Here is a 23590-nt window from a genome sequence, read left to right on the forward strand (position 1 = left end):
TTGTGGCTCAGTCAGGGGCTAACCTCCCTGGCCACGAGTGGTCACTTGGCCCCTGCCCCCTCTAAACCAAACAAACACCAGAGGGCCTAGAGCACAGACATACCAGAACTATACAAACTCAACTATACATTACAGGCTGTGCTTTCTCTGCCAGGCGCGTGGGAGGCTGAGACCACACCACACGCCTCCTATGACCATGTGTGGTGGGCTGCACTCTTTCTTTTCAACTATTTCCTTTCTTCTTTTCTTCTCTCTCCTCTAAACACAATGATTTTGTCTCCAGTGCGTTGTTCAGCGGTTAAATCCAGTTGAGCCATTGCTGTGTTGGCATAACATTTCAAACACCTCCACATGGGGATCCTTTGTTTCTGTTTACAGACCTAAACCATGACTCAAACACTAGAACCTGTGTGTTTATGTATGTGTGTGTGTGTGTGCATGTATGCGTGTGTTTTGTGTGTGTAGCATGCGTGTGTTGTGTGTGTGTAGCATGCGTGTGTTGTGTGTGTGTAGCATGCGTGTGTGTGTGTATGTCCCTACTTGTCTACGTCGATGCCCAATGGATTGCTGGGGCGTAGGGAGAGGGGAGAGATGCCCTTGTTGCGGTCGGTTCTCATGTCGTAATAGTTCATCTCATCCACCCACACAGCAGACTGGTCCAGGATACCTAGAGCACAGACACACACAGGAAACACATCATCACTGAGGGACAGCCCAGATCACACACACACACACAATAATAGTACCTGACAGAGCTACTATACAGTTTGTACAGCAACACAGGACAAAAAAGTATGAGTATCCATACTGTAGTTCCCCGCTGCCTCTGCTTGGTAATACCGAGGATGATTGTCTGTACTTGCGCCACTGAGTAGTCGTTCTAGAGTTTCTCTGATGATTGACAGAGAGACTTGTATTAGAACTGGAGTGGTTACAGAGAGCAGCCATCTTACCGATCTTCTCAGCCTTGAGCAGCTTGAAGGAGACGGTGGAGGTGCCGTGTCCTCCTGACTTGGTGCTGACGATGATCTCTCCCTTATCGTCTTTGGCTGGGCCCACATGACACACTATCTTACTGGCTGACATCCACTCAGCCGTCAGCAGGCAGTTGTGACCACAGATGGAGAGACCTGAGAGAGAGAGAAATATATAGGCACGCTTACAGCAACAGGACAAGTAATAACACAGAGACTCATTGAGAGAAGAGGCATGACACAATGACACAAACAGCAGTTTAATAAACCTGTCATTAGGGGGTCAAAGTTCAGCCCAGGGTCCAGTCAGTCCTGTGTAGCCCTGACAAGTCTGCCACAGCTTCATCATTCTCTCCACACAGAGTGCTGTCAATTCACTGTTAAGTGGCTCATTACAGATCTATTTACTCTACTTCTACACTTTCTCTTTTATTTATCTTTCTATCTGACCCTTCTCATGGAGTAAAGAGAAGTTTAGAGAGAAAGAAAGTGATAGAGAGAAGAAAGAGAGAGACTAAAAAGAGAGAAAATGAAACCACCTCATTTGATTTATCTGACCAAAGGGAACTGGACAGAGAGCTACAGATGACTGCACTTAAACATCATAAAAGCCTGTGAGAGATGATCAACAAATAACCACTGAAACAAACTGTAAATAATAAAACAGTAACTCAATTAAAGGACATTTCCTGCCTTTGTTCTGTACTGTTTGTTTTGTTTGGATATACAGTACATGCACTAACTAAGTAACACACACCTGTTGCTATCCAACATCTAATAGGCTAATTTCAGGCTCCAGGGATATTAGTGGTCAAAAATGCACTACATGACCATAAGTATGTGGACACCTGCTCGTCAAACATCTCATTCCAAAATCATGGGCATTAATATGGAGTTGGTCCCCCCTTTGCTGCTATAACAGCCTCTACTCTTCTGGGAAGGTTTTCCACTAGATGTTGGAACATTGCTGCAGGGACTTGATTTAATTCAGCCACAATAGTATTAGTGAGGTCGGGCACTGATGTTGGGCGATAAGGCTCGCAGTCGGCGTTCCAATTCATCCCAAAGGTGTTCGATAGGGTTGAGGTCAGGGCTCTGTGCAGGCCAGTCAAGTTCTTCCACACCGGTTTTGACAAACCATTTCTGTATGGACCTCACATTGTGCACAGGGGCAACATGCTGAAACAGGAAAGAGCCTTCCCCAAACTGTTGCCACAAATTTGGAAGCACAGAATTGCGGTAAGATTTCCCTTCACTGGAACTAAACAGCCTAGCCCGAACTACGAAGAACAGCCCCAGACCATTATTCCTCCTCCACAAAACTTTACAGTTTGCACTATGCATTGGGGCAGGTAGCGTTCTCCTGGCATCCGGCAAACCCAGATTCGTCCGTCAGACCGCCAGATGATGAAGCGTGATTCATCACTCCAGAGAACGTGTTTCCACTGCTCCAGAGTCCAAGCTTTACAGCACACCAGCCGATGCTTGGCATTGCGCATGGTGATCTTAGGCTTGTCTGCAGCTGCTCATCCATGGAAACCCATTTCATGAATCTCCCGACGAACAGTTCTTCTGCTGACGTTGCTTCCAGAGGCAGTTTGAAACTCAGCAGTGAGTGTTGCAACCGAGGACAGACGATTTGTATGCGCTTCAGTGGCGGTCCCCTTCTGTGAGCTTGTGTGGCCTACCACTTCGCGGCTGAGCCGTTGTTGCTCCTAGACATTTCCACTTCACAATAACAGCACTTACGATCCACTAGTTTGAAGGGGTGTCCACATACTTTTGTATATATAATGTAGATATAAAATCATTGGCCAGGGCTCAGCCTGCAAAGTGCACAATCGTGTGTGAGGCAATGTTTTGGCTCTTTCTGCTGCTCTCAGTTCATGGGCTTTGGTTTTCATTTGTGGGTGGCTTAAATCTAATTTCTGAAAATAATACTGAAATTCTAGGGAAATGAGTGGTGGCATTTTGACAATGCCACAAATTCAGGGCATTTACATCAAAATAAATGTAGACTATCCACAGAGTTTAATTTCAAGCAACAGATGTTCCACAATAAGGCATTTTGAAATAGCAGCTAAAAGAATTGTGGAAGTACAAGTTATTTTCTTTACATTTGCACAACTTAAATTTGCCAAAAATTTGAAAAATGTCAAACCCAAAAATATATATGCAGTACCAGTCAAATTTTTGAACACACCTACTCATTCAAGGGTGTTTCTTTATTTTTACAATTTTCTACATTGTAGAATGATAGTGAAGACATCAAAACTATGAAATAACACATATAGAATCATGTAGCAACCCAAAAAGTTATAAAATATATTAAATATTTGAGATTCTTCAAAGTAGCACTCTTTGCCCTGATGACAGTTTTACACACTTGGCATTCTCTCAACCAGCTTCACCTGGAATGCTTTTCCAACAGTCTTGAAGGAGTTCACACATATTCTGAGCACTGCTTTTCCTTCACTCTGCAGGCAACCCATCCCAAACCATCTCAATTGGGTTGAGGTTGGGTGATTGTGGAGGCCAGGTCAACTGATGCAGCACTCCATCACTCTCCTTCTTGATCAAATAGCCCTTACACAGCCTGGAGGTGTGTTTTGGGTCATTTTCCTGTTGAAAAACAAATTATAGTCCCACTAAGCGCACACCAGATGAGATGGCGTATAGCTGCAGAATGCTGTGGTAGCCATGCTGGTTAAGTGTGCCTTGAATTCTAAATAAATCACTGAGTGTCACCAGCAAAGCACCCCCACACCATCACATCTCCTTCTCCATGCTTCACGGTGGGAACCACACTTGCGGAGATCATCCGTTCACCTACTCTGCGTCTCATGGCGGTTGGAACCAAAAAGAAAAAATTGGTACTCATCAGACCAAAGGACAGATTTCCACCGGTCTAATGTCCATTGCTCATGTTTCTTGGCCCAAGCAAGTTTCTTCTTCTCATTGGTGTCCTTTAGTAGTGGTTTATTTGCAGCAATTTGACCATGAAGGCCTGATTCACGCAGTCTCCTCTGAACAGTTGATGTTCAAATGTGTCTGTTGCATTTATTTGAGCTGCAATTTCTGAGGCTGGTAACTATTATGAACTTATCCTCTGCAGCAGAGGTAACTCTGGGTCTTCCTTTCCTCTAGCGGTCCTCATGAGAGCCAGTTTCATCATAGCGCTTGATGGTTTTTGTGACTGAATTTGAAGAAACGTTCAAAACTCTTGAAATGTTCCACATTGACTGACCTTCATGGTCTTAAAGTAAGAATGGACTGTCGTTTCTCTTTGCTTATTTGAGCTGTTCTTGCCATAATATGGACTTGGTMTTTTACCAAATAGGGCTATCTTCTGTATACCATCCCTACCTTGTCACAACACAAATGTTTGGATCAAACACATTAAGAAGGAAAGAAATTCCACAAATTAAGTTTTAGCAAGGCACACCTGTTAATGGAAATGCTTTCCAGGTGACTGCCTCATGAAGCTGGTTGAGAGAATGCCAAGAGTGTACAAAGCTGTTATCAAGGCAAAGGGTGGCTACTTTGAAGAATCTCAAAAAATATATATATTTTGATTTGTTTAACACTTTTTTTGGTGTTTGATGTCTTCACTATTATTCTAGAATGTAGAAAATAGTAAAATAAAGAAAAACCCTTGAATGAGTAGTTGTGTCCAAACTTTTGACTGGTACTGTATATATTTAAAACAAAACAATTATTGTAATTCTGTAAAAACAATTAACCCATCATTCTAAATAATTTTATAGTTTTGGTCAATTACATTTTGATCAAATTGAATAAAAACAGTATATGCAGTATTTAGTTAGATTATCAAATGTATCTTTTTTTGTGGTAACAAAATGTCTCCCTTTTAACAATAAATCATCATAACTAATATCCCTACATATTGACTACCATATTAATAAAAGATTCCCGTCAATGCTACAATAATCTTTACATTTTAAATTCAACATTTTGACAAATACATCTTTACCACAAAGGTTAGAAAATATTATTTTAGGTCTAAATTCAATTAACACATATCAAAAACCTACAATAACATATTATTCAGACATCATTTGTTTCAGCATTTAAATCACATCTTTTAAATGTAGGCCTAAAATTGTTGTTTAATTATGTTCTAAAACCTTTAAATACAGTCTTATTTTTAAACAAAATCAATATGGGTTAAAATTCATAATCTTGGCCTGGTATAAAAGATTGTGAATTAGGCAGAGGTTTCACTCAGTTGAAAGAAACGAAAAGTAATTTAATCTAGAATAATAAAAAACTATTTTCCCCTTCAAAAAGTTATGAAAACCTTTCATTTGATAAACAGCAACAAACACTCTGTGTAATGTAAGCAAAGCCTGACCACGGCTGACTACGGTCCAGTGTGTTCTGTGGTAGCCTGTAGGCTAGCCATGTTCTAGCCAGGCTCTGTGTAAATTAATAAAAGTCACTCAGTCTGACTCTGACGAAGGGTCATAACGGCATGAACCCTACCTCACAGGCTGGGAAGAGCCAGAGACTACCACACTCTCTCTCAAACACAACACACACAAACAATTATCGACAATGCCAGTGAAAACACTTGCATAAAATTATTCCGTTTGGTATGTATCAAAAACAACCGCAGCAATGAATTACATTACAGAAAGGTGGGCAATCTATTTTWAAAAAATGGAATTTAATTGACTGTCAGAAGTCGAATGCAAAATAACAAGTGTGTGTGTGTGTGTACATTCGTGCCTGTGTGTGTGTAAGTTTGTGCTTGCATGTGAATTTGTGCTTGCATGTGAATGTCATACTCGTACCAACGAGGTCTGCGGGGCCAGTACCCAGGTTCTCTCCTCGGATGGTGACCTTGGTCCATGAAGTGCCCTCATTGGGTGAGATGCCCGTCACCAGGGGGGGCTGGTGGGCACGAGACATGGTGGTGGTCACGTGTGTGCAGGAACACAAAGAAAGTCAGTCAGCAACCTGTGAACATGGCAGGGGGGAAAGACAGAAGGACACGTAACACGGATATTAGTCTAATACAGAAACCAGGAGACATAAAAACAGCTGTAATGTGTACAGCACAGCTATAGCTATAGGCTAATGTGTTATTATTTATAAGCATGTATGAACCTTTATAATGTTTTATATCTTAAGAGGCTTATATTTAAAAGAGTTTCAAAGTGAAGGCTACAACGTCTACAAACACAGGAGGACATGAGGGTGCTGGTAGGAGCTCTGACCGGACTAAGAGAGAGAGAAAGAGGGGGAGGAAAGGAGGAATGTAAACCTCAGAGAGCAGGATAAATAAAGCTGCTCTCCCTCATCGATTCCACATAGCCTAACCTACACAACGTGTGTGTTTGTGTAAGAGACCGAATAGCTAGCCCTACCCTAATATATCTAGAGGGTGCATGTGTGTGTGTAGGCCATGTAACAGCAGTGGAGGCTCCTCAGAGGAGGAAGGGGAGGACCATCCTCCTCAGTGAATTTTAATCATTTAGTTCATCATTTTTAGATAAAACTTTACTGAACAAAAATATAAAACGCAACAATTTCAATGATTTTACCGAGTTACAGTTCATATAAGGACATCAGTCAACTGAAATAAATTCAATAGGTCCTAATCTATGGATTTCACATGACTGTGCAGGAACGCAGCCATGGGTGAGCCTGGGAGGGCATAGGCCCACCCACTTGGGAGCCAGCTCCACCCACTGGGGAGCCAGGCCTAGCCAATCAGAATGAGTTTTTCCCCACAAAAGGGCTTTATTACAGAAATACTCCTCAGTTTAATCAGCTGTCTGGATGGCTGGTCTCAGATGATCCTGCAGGTGAAGAAGCTGGATGTGGAAGTCCTGGGCTGGTGTGGTTACACGTGGTCTGCGGTTGTGAGGCCAGTTGGACGTACTGCCAAATCCTCTAAAACGACATTGGAAGTGGCTTATGGTAGAGAAATGAACATTCAATTCTCTGACAACAGCTCTGGTGGACATTCCTGCAGTCAGCATGCCAATTGCACACTCCCTCAAAACTTGAGACATCTGTGGCATTGTGTTATGTGACAAAGCTGCACATTTTATAGTGGCCTTTTATTGTCCCCAGCACAAGGTGCACCTGTGTAATGATCATGCTGTTTAATCAGCTTCTTGATATTCCATACCTGTCAGGTGGATGGATTATCTTGGTAAAGAAGAAATATTCATAACAAGGATGTGCACAAAATGTGAGAGAAATAAGCTTTTATTGCCTATGGAAAAATTCTGGGATCTTTTCATTCAGTTCATGAAACATTGGACCAACACTTTACATGATGCATTTACATTTTTGTTTAGTATATTCACGTCACAAAATAATTGATTAAAACACAATGTTTTGCAATGAAGGTCTACAATACCCTCAACAGCACTCTGTAGGGTAGGACCATGGTGTATTTCCATCTTCCTCTGAGTACATTGACTTCAATACAAAACCGAGGAGGCTCATGGTTCTCACCCTCTTACACAGTAATTATGACAACTTCCGGAAGGACGTCCTCCAATGTATCACAGCATGAACTGACATGTTTTCCACCCAATCAAAAGATCAAATAATTAATCTTGTACTGAAAGCATAAGCTACAGCTAGCTAGCACTGCAGTGCATAACATTTGGTGAGTAGTTGACTCAGAGAGAGAAAGACAATAGTTGAACAATTAACTAATTCATTTATTCAAAACTGAAGAAGCGGGAGAGGCAGAGAGAGAGCTAGCTATATTTCAGTGTCTTTTTTTCACTTTCACTTACTTAGCTAGTGAACGCAGCTAGTTAGTTTAGCCTACTCAAACACCCGGCTCAAACAGAGAGGGATGCTAGCTAGCTATGGCTATCCAACACTGAACTCTTCCAAGGTTTTATTAATTGATTGCCTTCGGTACCCACCAGTGTAACTGCTAAACATGTTACTGCTCTGCAATTCACAGTGAGTGCATAGGGGAGAGTGGGGCTGAATGTAACACCGGTCAATTGTATGGTAACATGGGGTAGAACGCAACTCTACCTCAAAATAATTTTGGGGAAGTGACTTAAAAATGGTGATGAGACAGATAATATTTTCTGTTGATCAAGAGTAGTGGCAACCAGAGAAAGTGTTGGGGGAAAAACTTGTGACATGAAGTGGTTTCTGTGAGAAGTATAGGCTGGGTGTGTGTTACTCCGGGTGGCAAGTCACCCCAAGTTACCCCAACAGGTAGGCCTACATTATAATCACTGTGCAAGTTTTTTGGGCCATAAAATGTATCAATAGGATAATAACTAGTTAAAAGATCACATTTGGGATCTAGCTAATGATTAGGCCAATTGGGTCAATGCTTCAGCCTATTTATTTGCACTTTGCTGCATCAGTTGGGCAACAGGTTATAATGTTTATTGCTAATAGCTTACCTGTTCATATGGACCATGCATAGGCTATATACATGGCCCAATATGTTAAAATAATTTAATCAAATCATTTTACCAATGTGCTATTGGGCTCATTTCTGGAGTTGGACATGCTATATTAGATGGTGTCAGCATACTTTTATTTTCAGTCATTTTGCAGTAGAATGTCCTTTTAAAAAGTCACCAGAACTGAGCTTCTCAATCTCCCCCACCTTTAACACCCCTCCGCAACCTTTTCCCCCCACTGTCACTCACAGAACAAACACCAGTAATCAACTTAGAGATGATATGCCAGTGTGGAAGAGAAACAGCTAAAAGACGGGTACATTTTTTTCTTCTTCATAAAATGTGAAACTGTTTAGAATTTTATAAATTAAAATGGAGGAAAATATATTTGAGGAGGTCTAAAAAGCCTGTAGAACAAGTGGTGTCCAAGACATTTTTCATCACAGATGTGTGTTAATAAATAGGTGCCAGGTCTGGTTGAGGTTCAACAACCTTACCTCTCTGTAACCACTTTGCTTTCTAACACTAAAAGCCAAAACACGCTCTCTACAAACAAGGCAGGAGCTCACATGGAACACAGCAGCAACAAAGGAACCAACGGTGATGCAGCAAATCTGTGGCAACATCATCATCTCAGAGTGTATATTTAGCCTACACTTGTTGAATATTTTTTGATAAACTCAACAAGTTTAATAAAGCTACAAGTTTAAAAAAAAAAAAAAAATCCTTAATTATTCAGCACATTCACAAAAGCACAGTGGCACCTAGCTAGCTACACACACAGAATGATAGAACAGCAATTCTACTAGGCTATAATCTGAGACACACACACACACACACAGAAAAAAACACACACACACACACACACACACACACACACACACACACACACACACACACACACACACACACACACACACACACCACACACACACACACACACACACACACACACACACACACACACACACACACACACACACACACACACACAATGACATCCTAAAGAGATGGGGGTCTGATAACTCAAAGGGGATGTAGGCCTAACTCATGCAGCCTAACCTAACCTCCAAGGCAGTGTACTTGTCAGAGGAAATCTAGGGGCAGGGGATCTGACATGGAGAAGATAAGAGGCTAACAGGCCTTAAACAAGCGCCTCGTCTGTCGTTCATCAAGCCCATATCTTTAGAAGGGGAGTTTGAGTGGAGGGGGCAGTGGGGAATATAAGGGTTAGTCTGTCTTCTTCTGCATAAAATGTCTACAACTGTTGTGTTTCCTCAACAGGAGTGTTTCTATCCCCATTTTGTGTACACACACACACAGGCTAGGAAGAATGACAGCTCTGCTCGGTTGCATGCGAGGGGCCCGAGCTGGCGCTGTGTGGTCTGTGAGTGTGTGGAGGGATCTGTGCTGCGGAGTGGAGGGGTCTGGGCAGTGTGTGTGTGTGTGTGTGGTCTGGCTGTGTGGTCTCTGGCTCTGGCCTGGGGAGAGCCTGCTGACGGCTGGGATGAGAAAAGAGCGCTGTGTTTACTTTACTCTGGGGGCCATGCATGGACACGGGAACAGTGCCCAGACCCCTCCACTCTGTAACACACACACACAGACGGAGCAAGGAGGCTCTTGCATGAGCCACACGTCACAAGCTAGTGGAACAACCCTGTCAGTGACAATTGAGGCATAGATGTTACATTTTTAATAAACATTTTATGTAGGACTGCGTCCATTATATTGACCAAGCTCTTAGATATGACAGGAGCAGAAACAAAACTAAGCTGTATCAAAATTAACTCCAGAATAGGAATGCCTATTCAGGTTTCAGTAGGTTATTGTTCATTGCCATGAGTCATACTGTTACGGAAAAAATGTGAAGAAAAAAAAACAGGTAAGCTAAGCAACAGTATTTGCATGACTGCACTGCAGATTGTTTTACAGCAGTGTTTGTTTACTAGTTCTACAAGAATCATCTAGGGGGCACTAAAGGACCCTCTTTGGAAAGCCTACAATAAACCACCTGAAAATCAAAAGGTAGGCTAGACACTGCACACAGTACATTAATAACAATTAAAGTAATATAAAAAGGCAGTTAAGGACTGCTCTCTCCTGTTCTCTCTGCCGGTTTCTTCTTACCATTCTTGTTGTTTGTCCTGTGTTTATACAACGGGTGGGTCTAATCCTGGAAGCTGATTTGTTAAAAACGCATTCCAACCGATGTCTATTCCACAAGTTTACGTTGAAATGCCTATTTACTCGGTTCCATCTCACTGCGCAATCCACTGTCTCAGCAGCCCAGCCAGACAATTTATAAACGTGATCTCTAATGTAAAAAGCATCTAGACATTATCTCCCATTTCTTTTAGACTAGCATTTGGTTTTCAATAACGGAGATTTGTATAAACCTTGCCATCTGTCTCTCTGACATTTGCAACATTGTTTCAGTATTGAAATTCAATCTCCAGCTGTCCCATAGTAATGAACGTGTACAGAGTCGGGACGAGACAGACATGCAGGCAGCGTTTCTCAGCCAGTCGAAATCATGAATCAGCATCATTTTTATGGACATATACAAAGAAATAGAAAACACGTCAAAGGAAACTAAATGCTAGTTTGCAGTCTTTCCCACTTCAGTTTGAAGTGACCGTGTTAGCTGTGTTGGTGTTGTGTTAGCTGTGTTGGTGTTGTGTTAGCTGTGTTGGTGCTGTGTTAGCTGTGTTGGTGCTGTGTTAGCTGTGTTGGTGCTGTGTTAGCTGTGTTAGCTGTGTTGTTGGCTAGCTCCTCTGAACAACAGTGTCCTGATGAAAGAGCACATTTTCTATGCCAGGTGAAATCACGCATCATTAGCTCATTTATGGATGTATCCAACTAAACTGTCACTAGAAAACAGCTTAAACAAATGTAAATGGAGCTACTTTGTTGTTATTCTGGCTGCACTGTTTGACGTAACTAAGTTAGCTGTAGTTGGCTTGCTAGCAAGCAAGGTATAAGAACGTTGCCAGCCATTAGTATGGCAATAGAACATTTAGAATGAACGACTGGGTCGCGTTTATAGATACAAAACCGATAAAACGAACTAGTCGGCTTGGGTAGCAACCTTAGATTTGTTTCGGGACTATATCTTGTGGAAGGATGAAATAGTATGAATAAATTCATCAAAATAAAGTTAATGAAAATATGTAAATCAATATTTGAATATGTTGGTAAAATATCCGTAATGTGGCCAATGAGTAGGAAGATGTTTGATAATTAAGTGATAATCAACACCCGTGCCCAATATCCTCCAAACACCTGCTTCTAGGGTATCATCACTTAATTATCAAACATCGTCCTACTCATTGACCACATTACGGATCCAGAAGCATTGTCTCTCTATACATTGACATTGTTTACATTTAAGTCATATAGCAGATGCTCTAATCCACATAGAAATATTTTTTACCTAGTCGGCTCAGGGATTCGAACCAGCAACCTTTCAGTTACTGGCCCAATGCTCTTAACCGCTAGGCTACCTACCTAGGCAACACCTCCCAGTCTACGTCTTGCTCTCTCTCCCTCAGTGCCGTTGTTCTAATTGGGCTAAAATGGCAGGTTTGTTTTACTTGGAAAGGGACTTATAAACAGAGTGACTGCCCCTCTATTTGGTAGCTCTGTCACACTAGATCCTACTAGGTCTTGATAAGAAACAGAAACAGAGCTAACAAGCCCAGGGAGAAAGGAGCTCTCTGGTTAGGGAAGACTGCATGTAGCCCAAGTTGGGTCCCAAATGACACCATATTCCTAATATAGTGGACTACTATTGACCAGAGCCCTATGGTAGTGCACTAGCCTATAGTGAGTAGGGTGCCATTTGTGACACAACAGTTGTATGGTCTGAATATGAGAAATTGCTTTTTTCATAGGAAGTATTTTATACTGTATATTTAAGAACAGATGAAAACCATATAGGACTATGCCCTAGGACATTTGCACACTTCCAATAATATACCCCACACACGATGCCAGGACACTGTTCTGTTTTAGAAAGATGCTAAGGAGAGCAAATAAGAGTATTGTGATAGACATATATTTAACACAACCTAGGATGTGTGCACTAACAAACCCACACACAAGCCAGCATTTAAGCACACACAGCACGCCCACACACACTTCCCAGGCAGTGTGAGTATTGATCATCAGTCTGTCATATTGGTCCCCCCCCCCGCCGCCCCACCCCTCCCCCTCTGAGAGCTTGTCTGGGTTTTAGGGGTTTGGCTGATTTCCCCCTGCTGTTTAGGTTAATGAACTGGACAGGAGGAAAGGTTCTGGGGAGAGCAGAGGGCCGGAAGGGGGATAGCAGCAGCTTGACAGGAGGGTGATTTCACTTACTGCTCCCAAACGTAGGCCTTAAGTGGTTTATTTAAGTCATCTTATTCCTAAACTTTGACTTACTTACTACTTCCAGCATGCGTCCCTTGCGTCCCTTTCGTCCCTCCTCATCTCTCTCTACTGCTACAGAAGGACTGAGTCTCTGTGAGAAGGACCTGGGGGGTAGAGGGGGTGGTCAGAGAGATGTCCCCTTGGTTGTCAGGGGGGATATCCCTACTGGAGACAGCAATGGGCTGAGTTTACAAAGTGAGCTTGTTAAGGAAATCCTGATGTTAGCTCATGTTACACACAACTGGCCTGCCTATTCTGAATTAGACAGATAGTATGTAGTGTAGTGGTCCACTTCGCTCTGGTCTGAGCTCTATGTACTGTACTGTTTCTCATATCCCCAAGTAGGAGTGATTGACAGGTGAGAGGGGGTTAGGTGTATGTTCTGTGTGATGGTCTGGACTAGGGGCACAAAGGAACCCTTTCAGACATCTCCGTCTGCCCCCCACACCGCCATGCCTGCCCACCACACCGCCACCCCTGCCTGCCTCCCCATCAGCGCTGCTACCACTAAGCCTCCCCAGTACCCCATACTAACACTATCCTCAGCCCCCCAACATTACACAAACACCAGATTCCATCAAAGATTCCCCTCAGTCTGAATGCACAGAGCTGGCCAAACATCATGGCCATGGTATGACCGGCTCTGATCTCTGATCTGACAGGCCAGCGATTTAAGAAACCATTCCTCACACCAGAACTCATACAGATTTCTTTGAACTGGCCCTCAGTGGCAGACTGGCAGGGGAGCGATAGAACACTGCCAAGTATTTCACAGACAGCATCAGTTAGGCTACACTCTCTCTGATGTGTGCATTAAAGGAAAAGTAAAGGGATCAAATAAGTTTCAGGAGACTGAAAACAAGGCTCATACATAGGCTAGTTTTATTTTGAATCAAATGTTACATTTTGATAAGGCAGGAATCGATTACAAATAGACAACTTCAAATCAGCACTATTGCGTAAAAAAATATATAAAAAAATCTGACTCGTAATATGTTGTCATTGCAGTGCCATTTATGTTTTTGGGCAGACAGACATTTTTTGTTATCGAATCTGTTGGCCAGTCAAGCCTTCCACAATGAGTCAGCACTTCTCAGCCAATCCCATAACAGGACAGTAAGAGGGTCCAGGAGAGGACTAGACCAGAGCCATCAGGCGTCTGGGTCTGGCTCGCTCCATCCCTTCTGTCTCCTCTCCCGTTTGTTATCCTTTGGCTGGCTCTGTTTGTTGGTCTGAAATTATATTTTTAAGATCTGACTTAAGCATAGGCACCAATTTCTCCTCTCAGAATCCTGGATAAATAAACAGAACAGTGAAATGTGGGCGTATGAATGCAGGCTGATGTTTGTAGAGGGTTTAAGATGTGGAGACAGAAAGCTACATAATGAGATGCTACGGGGAGACAGGGTTTAAACCTTGGTAATGCCGTGTCATAAGTACAGTAACTGTGTTTACATACAAAAACATGGATCATCACGATGAGCGTGAGAGAAAAAAAATCCTCACAGTAAACCACAGACTAGAYCTATTAAACTGTACAATACCAAAACAGCTCCTTTAGCCTAAATTGCAAACAAACAGTGAATTGCGTGGTTCCTTCTGCTAGTGTATCATGTTATTACAGGGTTATTACAGGGTGGTTACAGAGTTGTACCATGGCATTGATGAACACTGTTTCTGATTGGCTTGAAGGGCATTCTAGAGCGTGCATTATTTCCCGATAATACACGGTAAATCAGCACGGTAGAATTCAATGGCTATAGTTCATTCTTACATGTTTTGTTTGAGCTGCTTTTGAAAGTAAAAGTCCAATTGAAAACATTATTGAGATTGTTGAATTTGATTTTTATAATAGCAAGCTAGGACTGATGGTTTGGTTAGCTAAACTAGCAAGTCTGTTTGTTTGGTTACCACGGCAACTACTGTAGCTATAGTAAACTTGCTAGCTACTTGTTGAACACATTTCTACCGGCAAATTAACACATTCTAGTGGCAAATGTGTTAAATTATAGCCATGGAATAAAAGGGATAATCAACTCGGGGCTCTATGCGTTCTCTAGAAAATAATGCAACTCCGTGAAGGTCATTTCCACTCCGCTAGTACGTGTCTTGGAACACACCTTCCAAGTCATTCATTATTATCATTATCATTAAGTTTGCAGATGACACAACAGTGGTAGGCCTGATCATCAACAATGTCGAGACAGCTTATAGGGAGGAGGTCAGAGACCTGGCCGTTGTGGTGCCAGGACAACAACCTCCCCCTCAACGTGATCAAAACAAAGGAGATGATTGTGGACTACAGGAAAAAAAAAGGACTGAGCACGCCCCCATTCTCATCGACGGGGCTGCAGTGGAGCAGGTTGAGAGCGTCAAGTTCCTTGGTGTCCACATCACCAACAAACTACAATGGTCCAAACACACCAAGACAGTCGTGAAGAGGGCACAACAAAACCTATTCACCCTCAGGAGACTGAAAAGATTTGGCATGGGTCCTCAGACCCCCAAAAGGTTCTACAGCTGCATCATCGAGAGCATCCTGACTGGTTGCATCACTGACTGGTATGGCAACTGCTCGGCCTCCGACCGCAAGGCACTACAGAGGGTAGGGCGAACGGCCTAGTGCATCACTGGGGCTAAGCTCTCTGCCATCCAGGACCTCTATACCAGGCAGTGTCAGTGGAAGGCCCTAAAAATTGTTAAAGACTCCAGCCACCCTAGTCATAGACTGTTCTCTGTGCTACCGCACGGCAAGCGGTACCAGAGTGCCAAGTCTAGGTCCAAGATGCTTCTAAACAGCTTCTACCCCCAAGCACACCGAATCAAATGGCTACTAGAGGTCAACCGATTAATCGGAATGGCCGATTTCAAGTTATCATAACAATCGGTAATCGGCATTTTTGGACACCGATTATGGCCGATTACATTGCACTCCACGAGGAGACTGCGTGGCTGGCTGACTACCTGTTACGCGAGTGCAGCAAGAAGCCAAGGTAAGTTGCTAGCTAGCATGAAACTTATCATCTAAAAAACAATCAATCTTAACATAATCACTAGTTAACTACACATGGTTGATGATATTACTAGTTTATCTACCTTGTCCTGCGTTGCATATAATCGATGCGGTGCCTGTTAATTTATCATCGAATCACAGCCTACTTCGCCAAACGGGTGATGATTTAACAAGTGCATTTGCGAAATAAGCACTGTCGTTGCACCAATGTACCTAACCATAAACATCAATGCCTTTCTTAAAATCAATACACAACTATGTATTTTTAAACCTGCATATTTAGTTAATATTGCCTGCTGACATTAATTACTCTTAACTAGGGAAATTGTGTCACTTCTCTTGCGTTCTGTGCAAGCAGAGTCAGGTTATATGCAGCAGTTTGGGCTGCCTGGCTCGTTGCGAACTGTGTGAAGACCATTTCTTCTTAACAAAGACCGTAATTAATTTGCCAGAATTGTACATGATTATGACACAACATTGAAGGTTGTGCAATGTAACAGCAATATTAAGACTTAGGGATGCCACGCGTTAGATAAAATACGGAACAGTTCGTATTTCACTGAAAGAATAAACGTTTTGTTTTCGAAATTATAGTTTCCGGATTTGACGATATTAAATGACCTAAGGCTCGTATTTCTGTGTGTTATTATATTATAATTAAGTCTATGATTTGATATTTGATAGAACAGTCTGACTGAGCAGTGGTAGGCAGCAGCATGCTCGTAAGCATTCATTCAAACAGCACTTTCCTGCATTTGCCAGCAGCTCTTCGCTGTGCTTCAAGCATTGCGCTGTTTATGACTTCAAGCCTATCAACTACCGATATTAGGCTGGCAAAACTATAGTGCCTATAAGAACATCCAATACTCAAAGGTATATGAAATACAAATGGTATAGAGAGAAATAGTCCTATAATTCCTAGAACTACAACGTAAACCTTCTTACCTGGGAATATTGAAGACTCATGTTAAAAGGAACCACCAGCTTTCATATGTTCTCATGTTCTGAGCAAGGAACGTAAACGTTAGCTTATTTACATGGCAAATATTGCACTTTTACTTTCTTCTCCAACACTTTGTATTGCATTATTTAAACCAAATTGAACATGTTTCATTATTTATTTGAGACTAAATTGATTTTATTGATATATTAAGTTAAAATAAAAGTGTTCATTAAGTGTTGTTGTAATTGTCATTATTGCAAATATATATATAAAAATCGGCCGATCGGTAACGGCTTTTTTTGGTCCTCCAATAATCGGTATCGGCGTTTAAAAATCATAATCGGTCGACCTCTAATGGCTACCCAGACTATTTGCATTGCTGCCCCCCCCCTGTCTTTTACACCGCTGCTACTCTCTGTTGTTATCATCTATGCATAGTCACTTCAATAACTCTACCCACATGTACATATTACCTCAACTAACCGGTGCCCCCGCACATTGACTCTGTACCGGTACCCCCCTGTATATAGTCTCGCTATTGTTATTTTACTGCTGCTCTTTAATTACTTGTTACTTTTATTTATTATTCTTATCCATATTTTTTTTAACTGCATTGTTGGTTAGGGGCTCGTAAGTAAGCATTTCACTGTAAGGTCTACCTACACCTGTTGTGTTCGGCGCATGTGACTAATAAAATGTTATTTGATTATTTACCATAGAACGCATAGCCCCTCGTTGATTATCCCTTACTTATTACTGTGTTATTACTGTTTTATTAGAGGTTTTTAAAGGATTATTACTGTGTTATTACTGTTTTATTAGAGGTTTTTAAAGGATTATTACTGTGTTATCACCTATCCCTCCTCTCCCAGAATCCAGTGTGGTCTGTCCTGGACTACCCTGTAGTCTGACTGCAAGGACTGTGAAAGCCAATGGCCAACAAACAAGCCTGTCAGCAGGGGGGACTGAGAGAGGGGAAAGAGTGGCTACCAGCCAGGTGGGGAAGAGGGGGGAGAAAAGGAATGACAGAGGTGAGACAGAAGTGCCACTGACTCCAAAAACATAACCCTTCACTCACACTCAGCGTAACTACTCAAAAAGACTGTATGAGAGGGGCCGGCCAGCAGGTGGGGGAAAGTGGAGAGAGAGGAGGGACAACAGGGGTGAGAGAGAAGTGCCACTCCAAAAATATTGCCCCCATCAACCCTCCCACCCCTGCTGTAACCGCTCTGCTTCAACCAACCCTGGCTTAATCCTAAAGCAGCAACCACTGCTGAGAAAATGCCACAAAAATATAACCCGCTGTCGAGCATTCCACTAAAACAAACAAGCAGGGGCCGTCCGGCCCACCCAACATTTCCAATTAGAGCCCTGTGAGGGGGCAGGAAACGTCCCTGTGTTCTCCCCAGGGAGGAGGGTGGGAGTCACGGGTGAGGTACGCGGGTCCTAAAGGCTCCAACCAGAGAGAGACAGAGACAGCTTAGCACTGATTTCCTGTGACATGCTATGTGTCAACTAGGGATGCACGATATATCGGTGAACATATCGGAATCGGACAATATTAGCTAAAAATGCCACACAAAAAAATAAAAAATGCCAACATCATTTGTCAAGTTTAATCAAATAAGAACTGTCTTATAAATGAGGGTTATTTTACATGATGACACCTAGCGAGATAGTGAGCTAGCTAACTATAGCAACTGAAACAGATTATGTCGTTTTGCTATGTTTTTGGAGAAGAACATTGTTTGCATCCATGAGCTATCTAGCTTTTTTTATGACCAGCACTGTAGGTGCGCAAGACAACTTTACCAGCATCATAGCATACGTATGGATGAATCGTTGGGACATATGAAATACGAGTGATAGTGTAATCAATGTGTAACAACTACGTAAAAAATGTTTGAACGCGTTAAATTATTATTTGACTTGCAGTCATATTCAGATCCTGATTGATCAACAAGCTTATTTGACACATCAAATAGTGTTATTTGAAACGCAAAGACCCAAACGGTATTCCATAATAATCCTGGTTGAGAATGAAATGACTGAACAAATGAACAACGAAACAGCACAGCAAGTAAGTGAAAGAAATAGGTTTTGATTATGTTTTACTGGTAATGGGGACATATGTAAATGCAAACAAAATAACTTTTTGGTCATTGTGGTGTGTGTGTGTGTAACCTATATTTAACTAGGCAAGTCAGTTAAGAACAAATTCTCATTTACAATGACGGTGCGGACGACGCTGGGCCAATTGTGCGCCGCCCTATGGGACTCCTAATCACGGCTGGATGTGATAAAGTCTGGAATCGAACCAGGGACTGTAGTGATGCCTCTTGCACTGAGATGCAGTGCCTTAGACCGCTGCGTCCATGTGTGTGTTTTATTCTTTAAATGTACTAGAATACTTAAAAGGCCGCTAAAATGTTAAATATCGGTTATCGGTATAGTTTTTTTTGCCAAGGAAAATTTGGATATCGGTATCGGCCAAAAATGTAATATCAGTGCATCACTAGTGTCAACCACAGAATGATAAACACACAGCGTAAAGTTGTAGAAAATATTCAGTAACTACTAAGAAAGGTTTTAAATTTGGGGGGGAATTTCAAAAAATCATWAAAAAAATAATACATTAACTGAGAGGCCTGCACACCCACCCACACAACGCAATAATTCAGATCCTTTAATAAAGCTGGAAGGGAAACCACAAGAATACCATACCTATATTACTGTTAGTCTTCATTTTCCAGTTGATGTTAAACATACTGTATTCCTAGGTGTGATAACAGGACATGGCTTGAGTCTCATTAAGTTTGTGATACCTAAAGCTGTCGACCAGCAAGGGAAAGAGCTGCCTGTGCAGTCTCTCTCTCCCCAATGCTCCAGCTGAAACAGCACACAGTGTACAATACGCAAGGACACACACACACACACACACACACACACACACACACACACACACACACACAGCAACAAGGGTCTGTGCTTTGACCTTTAATTTCTGAGGGTGACACAGCAGGGGTAATGTTCCTCTACCAATAAGAAGACCCCTCAACACTGATCCAACATGAAAAATGTGGCACTCTGATACATTAAGGCAGCTGCTTGCCTGACACACTTAGGCCTACATCATTTAGATGATATCTAAGCTTAAAATCTTACAAATAAAAAAAAAAGCTTACCAGTAACTTACATAAATGTAGGCTTCTGCCAAGTCTCATTTAGATCAGAAGTCTGTTAAAGCAGTTAAAAATGGATCCAAGGAGACTAAAGACATCATTGTTATGTTAGCGCTAGGCTCTGTATGCTATAGTTTCAAAACACTGACCATCTAGCTACCAATTATGGATGATTGAGAACACAGCAATATGCTGCTGTATCAGTGCAGCAGGATCATCTACCAAATGTCAATCACTAAAATCATGCCAATCAGGGTTGGCGGCTGTGCAGAGGCCGGGACAGTGCCTCAGGGCAGGCGAATCATGTCAGGCTCTATCTGATGGGGTGTAATCATGCAGTAACTGGCCATAATGAAAGACAAACAGCTCTACAGTGTGGGCTCAGCCTAACTACGCTCTGATGCAAGCAAACATTTTCATAATGATAATTTCACATTCTCAACATACTTCTATTGTTGTCATTTCCATGAATAGCAAATCATACAAGTAAGCTTGGAGGCTTGGAGAACACACACACAAACAGTAACACTTCAGCTACACTACACGCGTTGCCATCAATGTGACGTTCTATCTGCTACATAGTAACCCACCAAATTCAACTTTATTTCTCATTATTTCAATTCACAAGAACAGGCGTCAGCCATYGAGAATTAAACCTCGGCGTAACGCAAGCAGTATAGCAGCTGTCATTAATTTCAAAGGAAGTATTCCCTCAATGGCTGGTGGCAATGCCGGGCTCCCGATGGCTGCAGCGTAGCAGGGCCGTTAGACTGAGAAGGGGCATTAGCAGTTTACTAAGGATACAGCAGTGTTCGGTATTGAGGCCAGTCAGGGTACACATCAATAAAACAAAACAACAAGGGGAAATGCCTATTGGTTTGACAAGCCACTGTTTCCATTCTATCCTGCAGAGCTCCTCTACATCTGCCTCTGCAGAGTCAAATGTACACTTATAGCCCAAACACCGTGTATATTTAATGAGATTGGCATTACATATGCCTATGCATAAACATCAGACTGTTACCGTGGTTACCCCAAGGAAATTCTGTCTGAAAGAAGTCGCCCTAAAAAAGACTACAAACCAGAATGTTGAATAAAATGATATTGACACTTACTTTACCTATTGGTCCTTTTGACGGTAGGAAGTGGAGATAAAATATCCACTGTAAACTATTGTTTACCTGAGTTTTTGCGGCGCCGGTTTGTATTTTCAATCTCTTGACGCATTGCTCGTGATGCACAATATGTAAACAATAGCCGAATGTAACCGAAAGTTGTGACCAAAGCAGTTTCCGTCGCAATCAACTGAAAGTGCTTGTGAAATTTGCCAGCTGATTGCATGCGACAACGTTTGGTCTGTAGTACGGTTAAACTCGGGCATTGTTTACACAATGTGCAAGTGTTTTGTCGCATGCGAATCACTTCAATTGTAAACACAAAACCGGAAATACAAACCGATATACAGACCGGCGTACTGAAAGTYGGGTTAATAACACTTCCCTGTTGATATTTTTGTCTCAGATTACCTCCGACACGAGGACAAAAACAGCTGACAACAGGTAAAGTAAATTAAAATTACGTTTATTCAACATTCTGACTTGTAATTGGACTGTTCGGGAATGCTGAAGCCAACATGTTAGAGCAGGGGTTCCCAAACTGTTTCACTCCCAGTAGGCAGGTAGATGGGTCAATGACCCCTTGAATGCGAAACCTGGGGCGTATTTATTACGCCGACTCTGTTTCAAAATGTTTCGGGAGCATACGAAACAGGGAGGGTCCTACGTCAATTTGTCGAATAGAAATGATCGTTTTACTTGCAAATCGACTAATGATTACATTCATATGAGCATGTCAACAGTTAAAGATGAGCAGGGTTGTTTTTTTTGACAGGTCAGTTGACACAGAGCTAGCTAGGGCAACTAACGTTAATAGCTAAACATTTCTCAAGTTCGTTCGCATAGACTCTTAACAACCATCAGACAAACATACATAGTAACGTGAGACCGTCTTGCGATATGAAGCTGGACACTGTTAAGCGAACTATCGAGTTGTCTAACGTTAGCTAGCTGGAAATGGAAACAATCTTCTGAACTCTCTCTGAAGCAATACGAACTAAGACCATGATAAATAGTTCATATGTGTCACAACATTTAGTTAAATAAATAGATAACATAGGGTAACTTACAATTAAGTGCTGTTGAAATAAAAATCCCAGCTAACCTTTTCCGAAATCAACTTCCAGGTTGCCACTTCCTGCAACGACCAGTCGGTGATGATATCATCACGCACTCTACTTTGCATCCCTCAGAGCAGGGGTGTCAAAGTCAAATGGACGGAGGGCCAAATAAAAAATTTAGCTACAAGCCGAGGGCCGGACTGTTCGAATGTTCATAGAAAWTTTTTTAAATGACGCATATAGTCTAGTGAACCTAATTGAACCTACTGAAAACCTAACAAATATATTCCAATATGATCAGATAAATAAAGCAATATTTTCTTATGGCTCTGTCAGTAATCTTTAATTTTCAACAGACACAAAAGACAAATTTCCTTTATATAAAAATCCCCATAACATGAACATTAAATGAAAGAAACCGGTATTCAAGGCACCATCAGTAGCCTATATTTTCTTCCCATAAAGCTGCTGTTTGAAGAGTTGAGACACTGATGAAGGATATTTTGTTTGATTTATTTGGGTTTTTCATTGAAATAGTTATTTTGCTTTTAGACTGTACTTATTTAAGCTTTTTTTCTTGTAAAGATATTGTAGTAGACTCAGGCCAGTGGCACATTTAATGACTATATAAATGTATCAGAAAAAGTCAAATTAAAAGGTCAATTCAATACGGGACTAACTTTGTGATGGTTCTCAATGGAGATTATTTTAGATGAGATCACACCATGTTCATTGTATTTATGAAAACTACACCCACTACAGTGTACAGTTACAGTACATTGCTACCTTACTGGTCTTTCTTGATATTGCTAGTTGTAAGTACGAATACCTGCATACATACTGGACTGGTAAGGAGCACTGCTATAACTATTATTAGTAGTAGTATTATAATGATTTAAACATTTGAACAAGTTGGTTAAACCCTTCAGTTAACTACTGTACCTATCAATTATTCAGTTGTAGGAATTATGGTTCCTCAATATACATTTAACATATTACAACGTAGGCTATGTGTTACAGCACTACTTTTGGTGTCCCCTCAGGAATTGCTCTTGGAAAATGTAATGTAATTGTCCCCTCCAAGGTTGATATCAGATTTTCGCCCCTGTGTAATGGTAGTGTAACGACCCTGGGTTTATAAGCGCGGAAATCGACACTGCCGTTCGAGCATGCTTTTGCGGCACAGTCGATAGCGCACCGACCTCGGGCTTAGAAGGTCGAGGGTTCGAGACCTGCTCCTGCTGTTTCATTACAGTACTATGGGCTATGTCTATGCCTAGAGGATTATCAAAATAAAACATCATGGCAGAGATGAATACAGAATGGTTTAAAGATATTCCAGGTTATAGAATTTTTGGTAAAATAAAGTGCTATGTTTGGGCTAACTGGGCCCAGGCCAACACTGCTATTAGTGGCAAGATGGAGAGGTTGACAGTTCACAAACCAACATGTTTATTTTTTTTCATGT

The 23590-nt window shown here is 41.7% G+C and overlaps 1 protein-coding gene across 6 annotated transcripts; it reads right to left on the minus strand.

Annotated features, from left to right (window-relative positions):
• Positions 1–45: 45 nt before the first annotated feature.
• LOC112080988 (exocyst complex component 2-like) lies at positions 46–22221 on the minus strand. 6 transcript variants are annotated; one of them, XM_070442807.1, is made up of 5 exons: positions 22132–22218; positions 12825–12912; positions 5792–5957; positions 954–1130; positions 46–667 (listed from the first exon to the last, which is right to left on the minus strand). In XM_070442807.1, the coding sequence occupies exons 3-5, from the start codon at positions 5907–5909 to the stop codon at positions 537–539; spliced, it is 426 nt and encodes a 141-aa protein (XP_070298908.1). In that variant the 5' UTR covers positions 5910–5957; positions 12825–12912; positions 22132–22218; the 3' UTR covers positions 46–536. The 6 variants fall into 6 exon arrangements, with proteins under 6 accessions (XP_070298908.1, XP_024002704.1, XP_024002707.1 ...); XM_024146936.2 differs by having other exon boundaries at positions 12821–12912; XM_024146939.2 differs by lacking the exon at positions 12825–12912 and having other exon boundaries at positions 22167–22185.
• Between the last annotated feature and the right edge of the window lie 1369 nt (positions 22222–23590).

Source organism: Salvelinus sp. IW2-2015, unplaced genomic scaffold (genome assembly GCF_002910315.2).
Source record: "Salvelinus sp. IW2-2015 unplaced genomic scaffold, ASM291031v2 Un_scaffold16631, whole genome shotgun sequence".
NCBI lineage: Eukaryota > Metazoa > Chordata > Actinopteri > Salmoniformes > Salmonidae > Salvelinus > Salvelinus sp. IW2-2015.